Below are 19,467 nucleotides of genomic sequence, written 5' to 3'. Positions count from 1 at the left end.
CTTCAGGCCGGAAACAGACCATAACGGTCCACGAGAGAGACAGCCAGGAAGCGAGCTGTGCGCTCCTCTCCTACCCGTCCTCCGCTCCTCCACACAGCCCAGTCATCATCACCGGGCACCATGCCTTGCCCCCACCTTTCTCTACCCTCCCTTTACTGGTTCTACTTTCACTCCCTCTCGCCCTCCCTTCCTCTTGTTCCTATGTGCGTCGAAAACGTCTCCTCCTCTCACAGACTCTGCGCGCACGTCTCCAACCAGTCTTTACGTGCGTTCAAACTTTCCAAGAGAATCCCCTGTGGTCCGGCCCGCCCCTTTCCGTTTCTCGCCGCCCTCATTCATTCATGACCCTGATTTGGTGACGTAGGAGATTCCACGGTACCCACTGCCGTAGGCAATAACGGGATGCTTGAGTATATATGGGACACTGGGAGCCATCAAACAGCACACTCTCAGTCGCTCCGACTCGGGAACCAGGGCATCAGCGGAGATAGCAGGCTTTACTTCAACCTCTTAGGCTAACTCGCTTTGGGCTTTGGTTCAGGATGGAAACCTCTCCGATTTATCGGAGCCGACGATGCTCCATCATGCACAACTGCAAAAGTAAGTTTTCATCGGCTTTGGACTCTTCAGGCAGATAGAGTTCATGCTGCTTTACTTCACTTGTGCTGCTTTTTCTTGCTTGTGCAACTACGGTCACAACTGTTGACGGCTTAATACAAGTTTAACATATTCCATTTGAAATCGAAATTGAATATATGATTGGATGTATTATACAAAATAGAAAGACAATCTATAGTAACTCATGTAACGCCTAACACGGAAGGCATTGTAGAAACATGGTAACATCGAATGATTTAAAGTGGAATTGAAGTAGCTTACTTTTTAAAAGCTGTTTTTACTTTTGCTTGAAACGTTGTGATTTCGCTGTGCGTAATTGGCGTTTCAGGTGTAGTGCTCACGCGTAAACTTAATTTATTATGGAGAAAAAAATATTTCTCATGTAAGAGTTCAGGCTTTATCAGTTTAAAACATTATTTTGAGTCAATCCACAGCCAAAATGTGTGCTAATATGCACCCGTATAGACACAGAGAAATGATGTAATGGAGGCTTCAGCTACAGTTGATTTCAGCAACTCGGACAGCTCCAGCTCACCTCTTTCTGCTCTCCCTCTCTCCCTGCTCTTCCACAGGCGGTCTCTCCCTCTGGTTGGTGGTGTGGCTGGTCCTCGGCAAGCCAAGTCCGGCATCGGCGTGCCCGCAACAATGCGTGTGCTACCCGACGCCCATGACTGTGAGCTGCCAGGCGCAGAACTTCACCGCCGTCCCGGTCGGAGTGCCCTATGAGTCGCAGCGTGTGTTTCTCCAGAACAACCGGATCACGGAGCTTAGAGTTGGCTCGTTTGGCTTCGGGACTCAGGTAAGAATGCGTTTTGGAAAATAACATTTGCAGTAAGAAAATTAATGCAAAGTTTTTTATTTTTTATTTTAAAGTTGTATAAGAAAAATCTATTTATGCATATCTTTTGATTCCCCCCGTTTGAAGGTTAGTCATATTCACGTTTTTTTTTTGTTCACATGTCTTCTTGCATCAGGTTCTGTGGCTGTTCTCAAACAACATCACGTGGATTGAGGCAGGGGCTTTCAGTGAGCTAAGGGACTTGGAGGAGTTGGACCTAGGGGACAACCCTGGCCTCCATAGGCTGGATGGGGGAGCCTTCCGCGGCCTCGAGAAGCTCCAGAGCCTCCACATGCACCGCTGCAAGCTCACTGCCCTGCCTCATGACATCTTTCACAAGCTGTACAGCCTGCAGTACCTCTATCTGCAGGTAGGGGTGGAACTTGCAGTGACCCTCTCCTGTATATGAAAAGCATCATACATTTCCTTTAACTGATATCATCAACCATGTAACTTTGTCTAACTCCGCTTGTCTTTTCTTTTGTTCAACAGGAGAATAATCTCCACTTCTTGCAAGACGACATCTTCTCTGACCTCATCAACCTGAGCCAACTTTTCCTGCATGGCAACCGTATCCGCACCCTCTCGGAGAACATGTTCCACGGCCTGGTCAACCTCGACCGCCTTCTCCTCCATGACAACCGCATCAGACAGGTGAACCGCCGCGCTTTTCGCGACCTCGGCCGCCTGACAATGCTCTTTCTCTTCAACAACTCCTTGGCTGAGCTGCCCAGTCAAACCCTGAGGGACACACAAGGCATCGAGTTCCTCCGCCTCAACGCCAACCCCTGGTCCTGCGGCTGCGAGTCCCGCGGCCTGTGGGAGTGGTTCCGCGAGGCCCGCGTCTCTTCCTCTGAGGTGATCTGCGCATCCCCTTCAGCACGCCGTGGCCAGGACCTCCGCTTTCTCCGCGAGATGGACTTCGCTCCCTGCCCCCTGCCCGACCCAGGGTCGATCGCTGGCTCCACCACCACCACCTTCAGCACCAAAACCCGCTGGTGGTTTCACAAGAACAAGCCCCAGTCGTCCATGAAAGGCGTCATCGAGAAAGCCTCAGAGACCGTCAAAGCCGGTTTGTACGGGAAAGGCCCGTCCACAACCACCTCAGTGGTCAAGTATGAGTTGGGTGAGGATGAGCTGGCGCTGCCCAAACTCGACCCAGAAGAGTACTGGGCCAACTACGGCAACGAGGACTCAGGTGTCACCCTGCGATGCTTCGAGCTCGAATGTCCACCTGAGTTTGACCTGCCTCCATCGTCCTCCTCTCCCTCATCCTCCTCGCCATCAGTCCTCTCACTACTAGCCCTTTCTCTTTCAAGCCTCTGCCTGAACCTCAACCGACTGTTTGGCTGAATCTGACTCTTAGTCGACATCTTTCCCTTTAAGCCTGTTTTATAGGCTGTGGGGATCCCTGTTAGACTCTCGACTCCCCTTTGCCCACTTTGCTCTATGCCAGTTCTCAAGGCAACAGCAAGGGAGATGGGGGGGATGGTCAGATTTGGAATCGACCACAGGGCTCAACACTTTTCAGGGCTGCTAAGAGTTCTTCAGTTGAAGTCATATTTATCTACAATACTCTGCAGGTATGGCTTTTTGTGTCTTACCTGTATGACGTCGTGATTCCCTGAAATCAGGGCTACGAGGGCTGAGTCCATCACAAGTATCGACACGGTTTGAAAGCAGTTGATAATGATGTTGTCAATTTTTGACAAGTTCAAACTACTAGTGCTATTAGTGCATCCAATTAACTGGCTGCTACCAATATTACAATTACTGTTAGAATCAGTGCACAGTGATGACAGTACTGTAACCACTTAAAGTGTCATGTAAATAGGTTTGTGTTTTAGTGAGTGTTCAAACTGATATGTGTGGTTCAGCACTCTCATTTCATATTGATCCAGGGTATACTTCTACAGGACAGAGCAGGACGCACAATGAGGCACGGCTTTACAATAATAGAGAAAAGAGAAGATAATGTCACAAACATGAACAAGGTGCAAGCTGCAAGGTCAACAAATCAGAAGGTATGAAGACAAGGAAATTGAATAATAGGGGAGGATATTCCATTTAAGAAACAGTGTTAGAAAGAGAGGGGAATGGGGCAGTGTTGTTGCAGCAATAAGGACAAAAGCAGCAAGAGTACAATACAACACTCTGAAGGAGAAGGCTGGTGGAAGAAGCAGCAACATGCAGGAGAAAAGTATCAAATCTAAACATCAGTAGTTGTTCAATTCATACTGCTCATCCATTATTTTTGCTACACAATACACTGTCATTTACGACAACCACAGGGAAAGATTGCTTCCTGTCAGGAAGCCAGATATTTTTGCTTTTTGAATGTCTTTCTGTGACATAATGATTTCATTTGATTTGTAAAGATTGTTGAATGAAGATGCATTTCTTGATATAAAGATACAGTGACTATTTCCTGAATAATGTTGTCTATCATACTTTTTTGAGCAATATTTGCAGAATGTATTTAAAAAAAATATTCACAGTTATCTACATGGTCATTTTGTGTTCCAAGCTAAAAACAATTACAATTATGGGGTAACAGAAAAAAACCCCAAAAGTTTACTATAAAGAAGCAGAATCCACCAATGTGACCAAACTGTGAATACAACAGACTAGAAGAGACGATAGGAACTGACCACATGGACTTGATCTTACAGATAGAGGGCACTCAGCTCCTGCTATGATGGACATCTGTCTATGTGTGGTGAGATAAAATAGGATGAATGGATTAACAAGCTGGCATCACTGCAAAAGGCAAATACGTCATTCAGTTTGCCACTACAGTGACTCATCGGTGGGCGACGCCAGATGGACAGAAGCAGTGCGAACTGGCTGATTAGTAAATATACTAAGAGAGCAATGAGAAAGTCTGGTGACTGTCTGGACCGGAGAGAGCAGGAGATAAAAAAAGACAGAAACTGGTGGAGATAATGAGAAGTGATAAGAGGTCTGGTCCTGAAGGCCCACATTCAGTTCAGGGGATTATTTAAGATGAGATGGCAAAAAAGTTTGGAGCAAGAATCACATGAGCATGCAGTAAAATAAAATACAAATAAGGGAAGTGGAAATAACCAAATATAGTCAGTGTTTATCTATTCCTCCCTATTCAAAACAAGTATTCACACAGTCTTGTAGGAGCAAGTCAATGGAGGTGTGCTGATGTATAGCAACAGTTTCTCTTCTTTTTACTTGCCCACCTTTTTCCTCAAGCTCTCTGCATCTCTCAAGGGCTGAGAGAATACGGAAGGAGATGGTCCCTGGCTCCAGTGGAGGTGACAGGGGCAAGGCCAAGATGTAGTAGGTGTAAAAGAGTAGGAGGTAATGTGAGAGAGGCACTCACATAAACAGACCCACACACAGAGCGTGTTAGTGTTTGTATTACAAACAATACAAACAATGTCATCCATTCCTCTCTCTCTTATTTTCAAATTGACAGAAAATGTAACCTGATGAATTGATAAATTGAAAATGAAGGTCACTGTAATAATAAGAATGTATGGAGGAAATATTCAGTGTGTCATCCTGTTGTTAAGTCTTTTATTGGGTTTTGCGGAGGAGGTCAAACTGAGCCCGGGTGCTCTTCAGTGGCCATCACAATGAGGTCACTTTCAGACGACCAAAGTGCCAGTTTTCCTTTGTTCCCTTGTCATTGTACACATTCTATGTTTTGTAATTAAGAATGAAATAATCATTCTGTGTGACAGATTGAATAATTTGTTATTTATTTTTACTGTAAAAGAAAAAAAACATGTTGTTCAAAGATACAGTGTAAGGAAAGAATACATTCATACTTGTTTAACACAATGTCTTTGTGTTGTTTCATTTTATGTCTTGGCGATTGTCCAGCCAAACACCGAAAGCAATCAAAGCAGATAAACACACACTCCCCCGCACAAACTCGTGGACACACGGCCACACTTGCCATTGTGTAACTCCTCCAGGCAGTGATCCAGCTTTCTAAACTGTGCAACAGTTCAGCCGAGAAAGACTGAGAAGCGGAAGTGTGGAGATGAAACCACAGCACGAATAGTGTAAACTTCATTACTATTCACAGTCAAGTCAAGCCAAGCAATTGTAAATGGCACAAAACTCAGCTGACACCATAAACACCTGCTATTTCACTAGATGACCAAACATGTAGAAAACAGTAAAACTTTACAATGAATGTACTGCAGGGCACATGAATGGAACTGTTTTGCAACACATATGTGCAAGACTGCTTTTTAAATATAAATATGAATCATTCTTTGGGAGTTTATGTGTACCTATAGACCACTAAAAATGGAATTTCCAATACAAAAAATGGAATAAGGTCTTCCCACTGGTATTGGTGTGGGTTCTAATAATTACTTTAATTATTTACAAGCTGTAGATGTTAATTATTGTGATAGTGTTATTGTTGAAACACAAGAATAACTGAAACATTTTTAACACCTGATTCTTTCAGCCCACAAGTAAAGAGAAATCTTTTAAATGTAAGGTCAGTGTACAGGCTATTCAAATGACACCATTATAAGTAGTCTAACTCGGAACACACATGCCAATGTGTACTTTGTAAAGGCTATCGGCCTCAGCAATCCATCCTCTTACTCATAATGCTGGCCCTTCTTAATTAGATTCCAGTGTAAATCCATCATCACCAGGCTGTACAGAGGTTAGATTCAAAGGTCATCTGAAGCTGTATAAGGCTTTATCAGTTTGAGTTATTCAAATCATTTTGGTATTTTTCAAAGACAGTCTCTTACAAAATATGTCTTTCTCCTTGGAAAGAGTTTCCCTGAACTAATAAAAGGTCTGTAACTTTGTGTGATACCCACTTGTCGACCTCAAGCTTCCCACTATTAAAACTGATCATCAGAGCATCCAGACATTTCATTTAAATGGTGTCTACAGTCATGCAGGCAGACAGGCTGCATCTAAGAACAGCAAGTTTTACATGTTCCCTTTGAAAATGTTTTCATTCTGATATTTAGCAGTAATGAGCGTTAAAGTGTGAAATGTTCATGTTCACAATCTTGTTCACATGACGCTGTGAGAAATCGATCTTTGGCAATCCATCAAAAGAATGTTGAGAAATGTTGGTGTACTGTTTACCGAAGTTGCATGCAGCCTGACCAATACTATCCATTACAGAGTCAAGATGCAATCATCACTAAAAAAACAGAAGTAAATTGGGTTTCTAGAAAGTAATGACTTAAGGGAAAATGCTAAACATTCTGTCTTTCACTGGGACTAATTAAAAAAATATAACAAAGAGTATGGTCACTCTAGACCTACCTTGAGCTAGCATTTTTTATGAATTGGAGCTATGCAGATATTATTCAGAACTAATTACAGTTGCTTCTTATATTTTATTGTATTTAAGTTCTTGCTAATTTTGCTTTATTTCCCTTTATTAACTGTTTTGCACCAAAACACCAAGTTAGATTCCTTGTATGTGTAAATGTACTGATTCTGATTCATTCTGAGCAACCAGATATTGATTTTTGATAGAATGCAAAGTACTAATTACTTTTGTTGAAAATGTAATTTTACAATGCATGAGGAGAAATGATGATATGAAAATCATCTATTCAAGAGTATCTTGAAGTATTTTATATATTAGGATATTACTGGATTGCTTGGGAGAAGAAGGAAAACTAGATAGCTTTGATTATACACAGTCATCATGCATGAAGGTATTTTTTTAACATGGTTTTCTAAAAATATGTTTTAACCTGTTTGCAATTATTCTTATATTGATAATGAGTTTATTCGTGTAAGAATAAGGTCGCTGTCATCAAAACTGACAAACAAAGCAAATAGAAAGCTGTTGCATACAAAAGACAAACTCGCACACACACACACACGCACGCACGCACGCACGCACGCGCGCACACACACACACACACACACACACACACACACACACACACACACTAACACAGAGCTCAGTTGGAGGATCACACTTTGTCATGACTATATAAGGCTAAAGCAGACAGCTCATCCTTCACATTCCCATTGGTCTCCATGCTTTTGTGTGGCAGAAAAATTCCATGACGCATTTTCTTCTAGAAGTACATATAAACTGTGTGGGTACAATTGGGCAGCTTCAATGCCAGTCATCCATCAGCAAAGGCTGGAGGCGGGACTTGAATGTATCTGTGGAAGCTACAGTTTGTGGAGAAGATGATTATCAAAGGATGCTGATTTATTCATGAGAGGAGAGGGAGCAGAGCAGAGCTGGGAAGGGAGGCTGCTTGTTGTGCGCTTGATCAAATGCGTCACTACTTTGTCACAACTTGCCTCCACCTGCTGGGCCCCCAGCCCTCTCACAGTCTTTTTCTTACTCACACATACACACCAATATGCCAGCAATTTCTCATGTCCTCATGCACATACGTAGTTTTCCCATCCTTTTATTCTGTTCAGGAGTTGACTAAAAACTCTTCTTCATTCACATCTTGTGTATCTGAGTTTATATTTTAGCACGCTTGCTCTCTACTGAGCTTTTGATATCAGAAGATTTTCTCCCAACTATCTGCCCTATTTTCTTTCATGTAACCTCCAACGTGAGCTGACATGCTCCTATGATTCATGGAAGTCATTTCCTCTAGTTTGGAGTCAAAATGTCTGACTTATGTGATCTTCTTTGCTTGTCTATTTGAAAACATTGTTTCACTGTCTCTGAATCTGTTTTTCACTTCTGATCTCCTTCTATAACAACCAATAACCATACATATTATCCTGCAGCAATCAGTTTAAAGGCCAATTAGTACAAACCTCTGTGTGTTGTTGTCCTCCTCACAGCTAGTTGGTACCTATCTATTTGAAATATCAAAGAGTCAGAGAAGATGTTGTTGTCAGTGGGGTGCTTGTTATTTCTAAGATATGTTTTCCAGAACATGTGGACATATGCAAGACATGTTCATTACAAGAAACATTAGTTGCAACATTTTTATCTATCTATCTATCTATCTATCTATCTATCTAAAGCAGAAGTAAATTTAGGGCACACAACAAAAAGAGCATGTCTAGAAGAGGTGTGATGTTTGAATCATGTATTTGGATCTCTGAAGCTGAGAACATTTGGAGGGCTTAAGAGTGAACGCGCTCTTGTTGGCAGTGCTCGGTGATGCTGATATGCCATGTTACAGGCACACTGGGAGACAGACGTTCCTCATTGCATCACTCAGGCAGCATCCACGCACATGCACACCGAACACCCAAAAAATATTTAGTGCCACGTGCATAAGCAGAGTAGACCGACCACATTTCACAACAATGTGGTCCAAAAATATTTACATGTTTTAAAAGACATGAGCACATGCAATTCAGTCTGTTTGTCGTTTCTGAGGAGATGAGTGCGTCATGAACTCTGCTGCGAACTGTTCACATGCCCTTATACTTTTACTAAATCCTACCCATTCAAGGAAATATTGACGCACATCAGAAAAATACTCCAAAATGAGAGCTGAGTACACCAGACAAATGCATATGCAAACATGAAGCAGCACAAACACAAAGCACACAGATGGAGACGCTCGCATGCAGATGTCTCCAATGAATTCTGACATCATCTGTCCTCTTGTCATTGAGATGCCAGTGAGAGAATAGAGGAGGAGAGGAAGAGAGAGTGATAACTCCATAGAGAAATAAAAGAAGAGAGGTGGAAAAAAGAACATAGGGGAGGGCAAGATGAAAAAAGAGAACAAAGAAAATCTGAAAGGATGGGAAGGAGTGTGAAAAACAGGATGTAGAAACAATGGAGAAAATAGTGAAAGACATACACTGTGGTATTGTTGTTCAAGAGGCATCAGTTACCAAAAGTGACTATTAGAACACTTATCTATCAAAACAGAAAATTAAGCTTGCACCTGTTAAATCAGACTTTTCCACCTGCTGTTCCATTTTTCTCCACAGGGACTCTTAAAACTCACTGACCTTTCTCCCTTTTTAGTAATAGGGCTCAAGAGTGTGGTTCTTGAAGTAAAAATCCCATTCATTTTCTCCATAGCCAATTTGACTATTATCCATAATGTCATAACTATCCTAGGTACACTTACCACGAGCTGTGTATGAAACGATGGTATATGCTCCTGTTGGAGACACAAGTTTTATCAACCTTGTTTTAAGAAAAACATGGTCTATTCGGGATATCGGGTAAAAAGAACTAGACCATAGAGTGTCAAAGTCTCTGATTGATGGAGCTGCCTGATGACCAGGTGTAGTGTGACTGTTTGTCAGGAGGCTGAAGACCGTCTCAACTCCAAATCTTTCCTGTTGTTACAGTGACAGAAAGTTAGATTAAAACTGTTTTTCCAGCATGGTCACCTTCATCGATGGCCTTCTAAAGCCCCCTTCAATTCATAGCTTTTACGTGACATCACACTCTTATGGTACCGCCCACCTGGAAGGCAAGAAAGGCTCTCTACCACTGTACACTACTGAGAAGTTACTGGTCTCAGTTGCCCCCTACGTGTTTTTATCTGTTGTATTTTAAAAATTTTCAAATGAATACAGCTGTTGTTTATTGTGATACCCTAACCGATGAGGAGACGAGCCCGAGTTTTGCTTCTACAGAATTTATCCGAGAAAAAAAACAGAAAGGAGGCCGTTTGTGGATTAAGGCAGTTAGACCCTCCGCGGCCCCTGTGACGGAAAACATCGGACATCTCCTCATCCTGACATCAATTATAGTGTTGACTAAATCTAAATATTCCTGCCAGTAACGTACGACAACCGGCTGACAGTCATCAGTTAACATGGTAACTCTTTTAACCGTAACACCAGCACGGACTTTGCAGTTTCTAGCGATATAAATAGTGTCCTGTGTGCTGCTAAAGTATCGCAAGTGTCCCAAACTCAAAGTTTATCTTAATATCTTAGTTTTTCTATGGTTTTCATGTTGTAAACGTGTCGTTTATAGGAGATGTTAAATTAAAAGCCCGTGCTGCAGTTCCATAGGGTTTTCAACGGTGGCCGTTACTTTCCTGAGCGTTTTTTGCCCTCCAGCCCTCCGCGCTGGTGACATCACTGAAAGCTTTGAATTGCATAGCTAACGTCACTCAGGCTTCGTCCACTATTATTTATAGTCTATGCATATACCTAGCGATGCAATGGCCTCCTTTTCAGGGCTTTCAGTATGGCCTGTTCTGTGTGTGGCCTTTGTTTACATTCTGAATAAAAACTTGAGAAGCGAGAGTTGAGTTGATGGTGAGAGCTGTGCTTTCGAGCAGATACCTGTATAAAGACATAAATATAACTGCTGATGGGTTCCATAAATTGTAATTTGGTGAAATGCATTCTGCCTCTCTTGCTCAGAACAGAAAATACCTGCTACTGTGTTACAAAGGAAGACCAGTTCCTTCCAATACAAAATATCTAGCCTGGCACTGCATAGGTTCTGCATTTAATGCATAATCTGAAGATATATTTATGTTGCTTCATCCTCATTGCCGTATGAAAGTATGTGAAATCACCTCTTTCAAAGCCCTGCTCCACTGCAAATGATTGACAAGTGTGCTAACGGTAATGTCAATACAAAATCAAACCTGTTAAAAGTTTGGCAGAAAAGATTCATATCCTCCCTGTCCAAGGAGTAAGGCGCTTGATCCACTTCCAGTTACAAATGATCCACTTCTGGCTTCAGACAGTGCACTTATCTCTGTGCTTGTCCTGTCAGATAATATTGCGGCATTTGGCATGATTGACCATCACATCCTATTACAAACTAGAACATTTACACAGCATTACAGGAACCACTTTTGGTTGGTTGGAATACCATTTGTCAGATCATACGTATTTTGCACAGGTTAATGATAAGTCTTCTGTACACACCAAAGTTAGCCATGGAGCTCCACAAGGTTCTGTGCTTGGACTGATTATTTTCACCCATATATCCTCATATATGCTTACTCTTGGTAATATTATGAGTAAACCCACCATAAATGCTCATTGTTATGCAGATGATACTCAATTATATGCATCAGCTAGGTGACACCAAAATAGTTATATAAGCATGACTTAAGGACATGAGGACTTGGATGATGACCAGAATGTTCTTGCTAATTAACTTGTTAGTTAATACTGATGGACATTTTTTAAGTAGCACCCTCTGCTACCTGTGTGTGTACAGGGGTGAATGTGATAAGCAATGTAAATAGAAATGTTGATAGTCATTAGACTAGAAATGCACTTTACCAGTTCAAGTACATTTACCATTAACAATGGATCCCAAGTTGATCCCTGTCATCATTATGAAGCTTAAAATAAATTCCAACCTTTCCATCTCCTTATACTCTGCTGGCTCACTCATTTTAACTGTAATGAACCTATTATATCACAAGCTCTAATCAAAACACCTCAATTATCTCTACAGTTCTTTGCTCTCCCTCTATCTTTTCTGTTTTTGCTTTGAAGTTTTACATCATCGTATTACTCCTCTGATTACTCCTCTCTCTTGTACCCTGCAGCACAGAATGAAACTTTGTGTTCATCCCAACATCTTCCCACCTCTTTGTGTCATTCTGTTTGACTCCCTCCTTTGTCACCCTGTTCTCCCTCCTCTTTTCTCCACTTTCTCTGTCATCCTCGGGTACATTCTGTTCTAATTTACCAGCGATGACTGTCCGTGTCATGTAGGTGGTATAGAAAACAGTCACTCATTTCTCTTTTTCTCGAGTTCTGTTTGATGTTGGTGTTAATTTCTTAGTGCGTCTTCAGTCACCTATTATACCTAGGTGTCATTCATGTATTGCAGTCTGTTTTATACTAATTAAAGTAATTTGACAACTGAGAAACAAACACTGATCATCTACTTACTTAATGGTTTGGGTAACGCTTTATAGTAAAGATACCGAAAATATTTCTGTATTCATGATAAACTATCAGTACTGCACATGCATTAATAGTATCGTGTGCCTGACATCATTAATTAATTAATACATTGACTAGGTGTTTCAATCATCATGACCCATGAGTTAATAATTATAATAATAATTTTTCATAGGTTTGTCTGCTGATCTATTTCGACCTCACATAGACCGTCACCACGGTCTTTACCGTGAATGAAGCCATCTTTCTACCTATCTTCGAGACCAAAATAACAACAAAGTCATGTGACTGACCTTAGGGGGATAGCCCCGAAGCATATAAGCATCCGGGCCAGTCACCACTTCCTCTTTGCCTTTCTCGCCTCATCTGAGACTGGTAAGTTTTGAAATGTCAGAACCAGTAAATCCGTCACATTGTTGTGCAGGTGCCTTGTGTCCCTGAGGATTGTTAACTGGTCTGTGTTCATTTCTGATTTGGTGTTACGGATAGGGTACTTTACGGGTACCCCTGCCGTATCGTTGCTGAATTAATCTCATCTGTTTGTGCATACAGGTAGGCTGCTAAGAGAGTGCTTTCACCTGTTGTTCTTTCACCGTAGCCTGTCTGCATTTGGGTGAGTAATTGTTTTCAGTTGGTTGAAACAAGAATTGTCCCTTCTGCTGTGTGCAGTTTGGGGTTTTTTCTTTTCCCCTCGTACATTCACGTACATGAGTGGCGATTTACGTTTGATGCAACAAGTAGCCTACATATAGCTAATTGTTCTTCCGCTGTGAGTTTTTTCTTTTTCCCACGACGTGCGCATACAAGATGGGCAATTAAGTTGAGGTAAAACCGTTTTGGATGTGAATTTAAGTTAATGATTGTTCCTTCTGCAGTGTGCAGGTAAGGTTTTTTGTTTCCCCCTCTGATGTTCGCGTACGAGAGTGTTGGTATATGTTATAACAAGCGGGTAAAAATAATAAATAAATAACATAAGTAAGACACAGACATTAGTTATAGATTAACTGTGTGAGTACTTGTTTTTGTTACACCTCTGCGAGCAGCAGGTGGGTTCATTTGTTTTCTCCCCTCATACGTCCGCATACAAAGAGGGTTATTATTTGTTGCCTGTGCAGCAGGTCAGAAAAAGTTACTGTTTTTCGGCCTAAACATAATATGGCTCCCCAGGCTTGTCGCTTTTGTGGAGTAGCCATGGACCCACGTGATGGTCACGGAGAGTGTCCTTCAGGCTCATCTTTTGGATGATGTCGAGAGCCCATGCCCAGCAGCTATGGAGTTACCTCTGGAAGAGAGGGCCCGGAGAGCCGGGCTGGGAGGTCATCCTCCCCACCCTGTAGTAGCCCCTTCTCCTTCCCATGGGAAGCGTGGTAAAAAACGACCCCCAAAGTGTACCTCTCCACCATCGCATAGTCCAGCCCTTCCTCCAGGGGATGCTGTAGGGCCAGAGGACACCCAGTTACAGAATTTGGCTGCCATTCGTGGTCTGTCAGAGAGAGTGGCAATGATTGAGGCTCACTCTCAAAGTGCGGCCCCATCTGAGGCAGATCATTTGACTGGGACATCCCAGGCACACCTGCTGGCATATCAGGAGCCACTGGCTGTTCACCCTGACTCCATATCCCTTTATGCTCAGGGATCCCTCTTGGAGGAAGTGGGGTGCTCAGAGCCTGCTGAGGGGATGCACTCTTTTAGTTCACACATTTAGCTGTTTGTTTGTTATGGGACTAAGGGCTTGGGCAGGCCACTTTCTAAGCAGCGTCTGTCCCACTGGCTGGTTGGGACTATTTCCCAGGCCTATTTATGTCAGGGTTTCCCAGTCCCTGAGGGCCTGGTGGCTCACTCCACACGCAGTATGGCCACTTCATGGGCAGCCTTGAAGGGAGTTGCCCTCACTGATATATGTGCAGCAGCATCATGGAGCACTCCATGCACTTTTGTCAGATTTTATAGAGTCAATGTCACGTCTGCAGCAATCGGCTCAACTATTCTTAGTTCGGCTGCTGAGAGAAATGACGAGGCGGGATCACAAGTTCCTCGCGACATTGTTGTCACAACTCATCCATGGTAAAGACTGTGGTGACGGTCTAAGTGAGGTCGAAATAGAGCGTAAGTTATTTCCATAACTATGGATCTATGAGACCGAACGATGACCGTCACCATCTCTTGTCGCTCGGAACTGACTGTGGCGTTCCAGGCAAGAGGAAGTGGTGACTGCCCCGGATGCTTATATGCTTCGGGGCTATCCCCCAGTCACATGACGTTGTTATTTTGGTCTCGAAGATAGGTAGAAGGATGACTTCATTCACGGTAAAGACAGTGGTGACGGAGATCGTTCGGTCTCATAGATCCATAGTTTTTTTTGTTTTTTTTAAAGATACATTTTGGGGTTTTTTGTGCCTTTAATGGATAGCTAGGACAGTGGATAGAGTCAGAAATCAGGGAGAGAGAGTGGGGAATGACATGCGGGAAGGAGGCCAGGGGTGGGATGTGAACCCGGGCCGCCGGTGAGACGACGGCCTCCATACATGGGGCGCGCGCACTAACCATTGCGCCACCAGCGCCCCTCATAGATCCATAGTTATGGACATAACTTACGTTAAAGGGTCAAGAAAAAAAACAAGCAATCTGTTGAATTCCAAGTGTTGTTATCATGGTTACATCAGCTTAACCTCTTCAAGACTTCAATAAAGCAGAGCCCTGACCTGTCTGTAACACTGTTATAAAACATACAATCATTGGTGTTATGATTGTGAAATCCTGTGTTGTCACTCAAGTCGAATGGAATAAACCATTTGCGTAACAGTTTATAACAACAATATTTCAATTGACAGTTCATTTACTGTAGTTAAAAGTTTTTTTTACTGTCAACAAACAATGAAATATTGATGATTTGGTATTAAGATTCTGATTTGAGACAGATAGCTAAGCTACATGTTTATTGAGTTATTTAAGTGTAAACTTAGGTTTGAATTGCATTAGACAGTTATCAAAGCAGCACTAGCCGTCAATGCTCATACAAGACTGTCTTTCTTGTTGTGACAGAAGTTTGGCAGATAAAAATATTTTCCAGCTTCCCTACCCCCACCGTACTCATTGACGTATAAACATATACCTATATCCAAATATCAAACTGCGAGTCATACCCTTTGCTAACAAATTCCAATATGTTTCAAATTTTTTTTAAATTCAGTGCGTGAATTTACAGCAGCTTTTACAGAGTGATACTGCGACATGAAACTTCCAAATTCCTAAGATGTAACAACAGTTCCATAACTTTAGACATTTTTAAACCTGGCTCTGAGGATGAACAACTTTCTAAAAATAAAAAAAGATTCATACTTGTAGTCCTGCAATCATTTTAATGACTAGTGTGGGCTTCTTTTGTGCTCTCTCAAGTCATGGGCGCAGCTGTGAGAAGGCCTCTCTGAAATAATTTTCAGTGTCCAACTTTGATCTGTATTTTCTGTTGATTGATCGCACACTGGTAGGCTGTAGCAAAATGAAGTGTGGCTCTCTTCATCACCCACTGTTGCAAAGTTGAAGCAGAGGGCAAAATACTTCATATTTTGTGTCTCTGTTTTAGTTGTGACATCTGGTGAAGATTCATTGTCATCCTTACGTTTACCCAGAAGTCACCTTCCAAAATGTTCCATTCTTTTCTTTTCTCATTTCTTCATTTCCCAACGGAAACAGACCACGGTACTGAAATTCTTTCTTTAAGTTGATTCGATAACAGTTATTCCTCAAGATTCTCTGATTAGAGCGGCGTCCTGAGCTACAGTCTCTTCTTCATAGCAATGAGCTGCTATAGAATAAGAAGAAGAATTTATTGATCCCGCGAGGGGAAATTTGTTTTTACACTCTGTCTAGTAAACATGCTACACAAACATGAACTGAAATACACACACATACACAAACAGGATCCTGTGGACATGCACTAATGGAGAGGTCTCAGAGTGAGGGGGCTGCCCACGGCGGGCGCTCCTGGGCTTGTGGGGGGGGGGGGGGGGGGTTGGGTGCCTTGCTCAAGGGCACCTCGGCAGTGCTCAGGAGGTGGCCTGGCACCTCTCCAGCTACCAGACCAATTTCCGGACTTGGTCCGTGCCAGGACTTGAACCGGCGACCTTCCGATTCCCAACCCAAGCCCCTACAGACTGAGCTACTGCCGCCCATAGCAAACTTTGGAATGCAGGGATTAACCAATCAGAATCAAGTATCAAATAGCGATGTGTAAAAAAACATTGATGACAGGCTCTGTTGTGGGTTGTGACATTTCAGTAAAACCTAGAACATTTAAAAATAAAAAAGCTGGTTAATTTTCATCAACTGTCTGAGGGAACAAAGCACTTAGCAGTTGATCATTAGACGATCTCTTCGCTCTCCCACTCACTTCCTGTTTATTCTACTGTGAACAGACTAACAATCAACAGACAATCTGGGAGACATTCCCCAACATCATGTCTCCTCTTAAACGGTTTTGGTGCAACATTTTTTTGTTTCAAGTATTCTGGTGGGGCAGCTGTGGCTCAGTTGGTAGCGTTGTCATTTCTCAATTGGAAGGTTGAGGGTTTGATACCCAGCTCCTGCAGCAACATGTCCGAAGTGTCCTTGGGCAAGGCACTTAACCCCAAGTTGCTCCCGCTGCTTTGTCAGTGGTGTATGAATGGGATTAGTTACTTCAGATGGTCTCACTACACAGCAGTCTCTGCCATCAGTGTGTGAATGTGTAGGTGTGACCTGCAGTGTAAAAATGCTTTGAGTAGTCAGAAGACTAGAAAAGTGCTAAACAAGCTCAAGTCCATTTACCATTCTTACTTTGCTGTTGTTTTGTTCATTAGTGTAATGTAGGGGTGGCCCCATTTAGTTGAATCTTTGACAATTCGTTGGAAAGAGCCTCAGTAGATCTCACAGTTGAACACGACATATGACACAAGGATCATTGCATTCCAGCGTTATGGTGGTGCTCAATGTCTAATTTTATAGGGATTAGTTTGTTTTCTCCAAATAAGGCAACTGAAGGAGCAAGGCTCATAACTATCAAGTCTATCTTGATAAAAATATGAACTTATTTTTATTAGTCTACTTTTTTTATTTTTTTATTTGCACCTTTAATGTTTTGCACTGACTTTTGTTTAAAGTTTGTTCTTATAAATGTTACACTTAAGACACTGCTGTAAATACATTTACAAGACAAACTTTCAGAAGGTCTACACTTTTTATTTTTATTTACAGGTCTTATTTACCGATGGTCCTTAACTGTTTATAGGTTTCATTTAAATTGCACATATATTTTTATTCCTGCATGGGTTATGTACATTTCTTTTTATAAGTCTATTTTTCATTGCACAGGTTTCATTTTTAATTATAATTCATGTAGGGGCTTCCTTAAATCTTTATTTTGGGTTTATATATATGTATGGGAGGGGGGACAGTGGTTGTTGTTTATTGTAACAAATGTTTCGTGTCGTGCATGTCTGCATATACTGCTACTGGATGCCTTGAATTTTCCTCTGGATTAATAAAGTATCTATCTATCTAGATTGTGGCTGCTTTGATGGTTGAAACTGCACTCACACTGACGTCCCATGGGTGGACTGTCGGTGTGTTTGCCTTCTGTATTGTAATTGGGCATGTGTTATACTGTTGGGTCACCATCATGCAGACTTAATGAGTGAGAATGATGGATGGATTAAAAACAAAAGATGGATCAAGTCCAATTATAAAATAAACAGGCCTATTTTACTGATGTACTTTATCTCTTGGATATGAATATGGATCAATGAGCACAAAAAAACAGACAAAAGATGATCAGTCAATGATAGGCAAAATCTGATGATTCAGGTTTGACTATTTAAATCCTTAGTTAGTGTCACCCCTGGTGTAATGTATTACTTCAAATGTTTCTTCATTTGAATGTATACCCTTCTCCAGACAATTATAGTGTATTTCTTTTGGAAACAACAGTAATGTGAACTGCTGCTTAATTTTATTCTCTGAATTCTGTTATTCAAACCCAATGAATTGCAGTTTAAAAAAAGGACAAACCAATTGAGAAAAAACAATCCTTGAGTATGACTTCATAATTTAACTGTTTCATTCTGCAACACACTAGTAATAGCTTGGTGACTAACACTCATAAGTAAGCAGGAGAAACAGCAGCAAAACACGAGTTGACCAGAGGCATGGCGGGGAAACAGGGAAGTGATGGACCGGGACAGGAGCCTCCACACTGCGGCCCACTCAGCACAAGCTCAGCTGCCTGGGCCAATGGGGATTTGACTCAGTTCAGCAGTCACAGGAACATAGCAAGGGCAGCTGTTTCCCTGTAGTGTGAGTGAGAGAGCTGCTGGTATTCAGAAGAAACAGAGTTCCTGGCTCCTGTCCAGTTTTGTCATCTCATTTTCACTTAGAGCAAAAACATTAGCATTAATGAATGAAGTCTTAGCAGCAGAGTTCACTGCCTCCTGAGGTGCTTGGGGATAAGGCCTTGTTTATATTTAGGGGTGGAGCAACAATTTCAAAAGTGTGAACATTCAAAGGCTAGTACCCCCAACCCGCCTTCCCCAACACAAGATACCCCAGAGGTCAAAATAGGATGACAACAAACCATAAAACTAATTCCATTAGAATGCCCATCTATCCACCTGCATCCTGTCTCATTAACCCCCCTTTAACCTACATGACTTACTGTAGGTAGAGAGTATTCAGACTTGAACTTGTTGTCTAGTTCTGTGCACATTTGTGCAGCTACATAACATCAGCTACAGTTTGCATTCAGTTAGTTTGTCAGTTAGGTTGTCAGTCACCAGGGTTGCACTTGAAATGGTAAAGGAAGCAACTTAGCCTAATACTGCAAACATCCTGTTTAATTTGACGTCCAATAATCCAATAACTATGTCAGCTGACACATCATACAACAAGTTCACGACTAACTTTAAATGTTGTGTGATGTCTTAGACATTTACGACACATTTTGGGATGTGGAACAAATCTGAAAAACATCAGTTTAAGTGACTGACTGTCTTTCAGAGGGTTTGCTACATCCATTTGTTACCTCTGCGGTCAAACTTTGCCAGTGATGAGAGACAGGAATCAATCTGAATCCACATTACTTTACAGTGCTTCAACTGTAAACGCTTCTCTGGCCTGGTGGGATGGTCAAACGGCTAGGATTGGCCATC

The 19,467-nt window shown here is 42.0% G+C and overlaps 1 protein-coding gene across 1 annotated transcript; it reads left to right on the top strand.

Annotated features, from left to right (window-relative positions):
* The first annotated feature begins 387 nt into the window (after positions 1 to 387).
* Positions 388 to 5,275, top strand: rtn4rl2a (reticulon 4 receptor-like 2 a). The gene is given in 5 exon segments (XM_061047040.1): positions 388 to 490; positions 493 to 600; positions 1,191 to 1,417; positions 1,593 to 1,826; positions 1,949 to 5,275. Coding segments are annotated over 5 exon segments (1,518 nt in total). The 5' UTR covers positions 388 to 402; the 3' UTR covers positions 2,810 to 5,275.
* Positions 5,276 to 19,467: the final 14,192 nt, after the last annotated feature.

This window comes from Labrus mixtus, chromosome 2 (assembly GCF_963584025.1).
Source record: "Labrus mixtus chromosome 2, fLabMix1.1, whole genome shotgun sequence".
Classification (NCBI taxonomy): Eukaryota; Metazoa; Chordata; class Actinopteri; order Labriformes; family Labridae; genus Labrus; species Labrus mixtus.
This window is presented reverse-complemented; position numbering and strand designations above follow the sequence as displayed.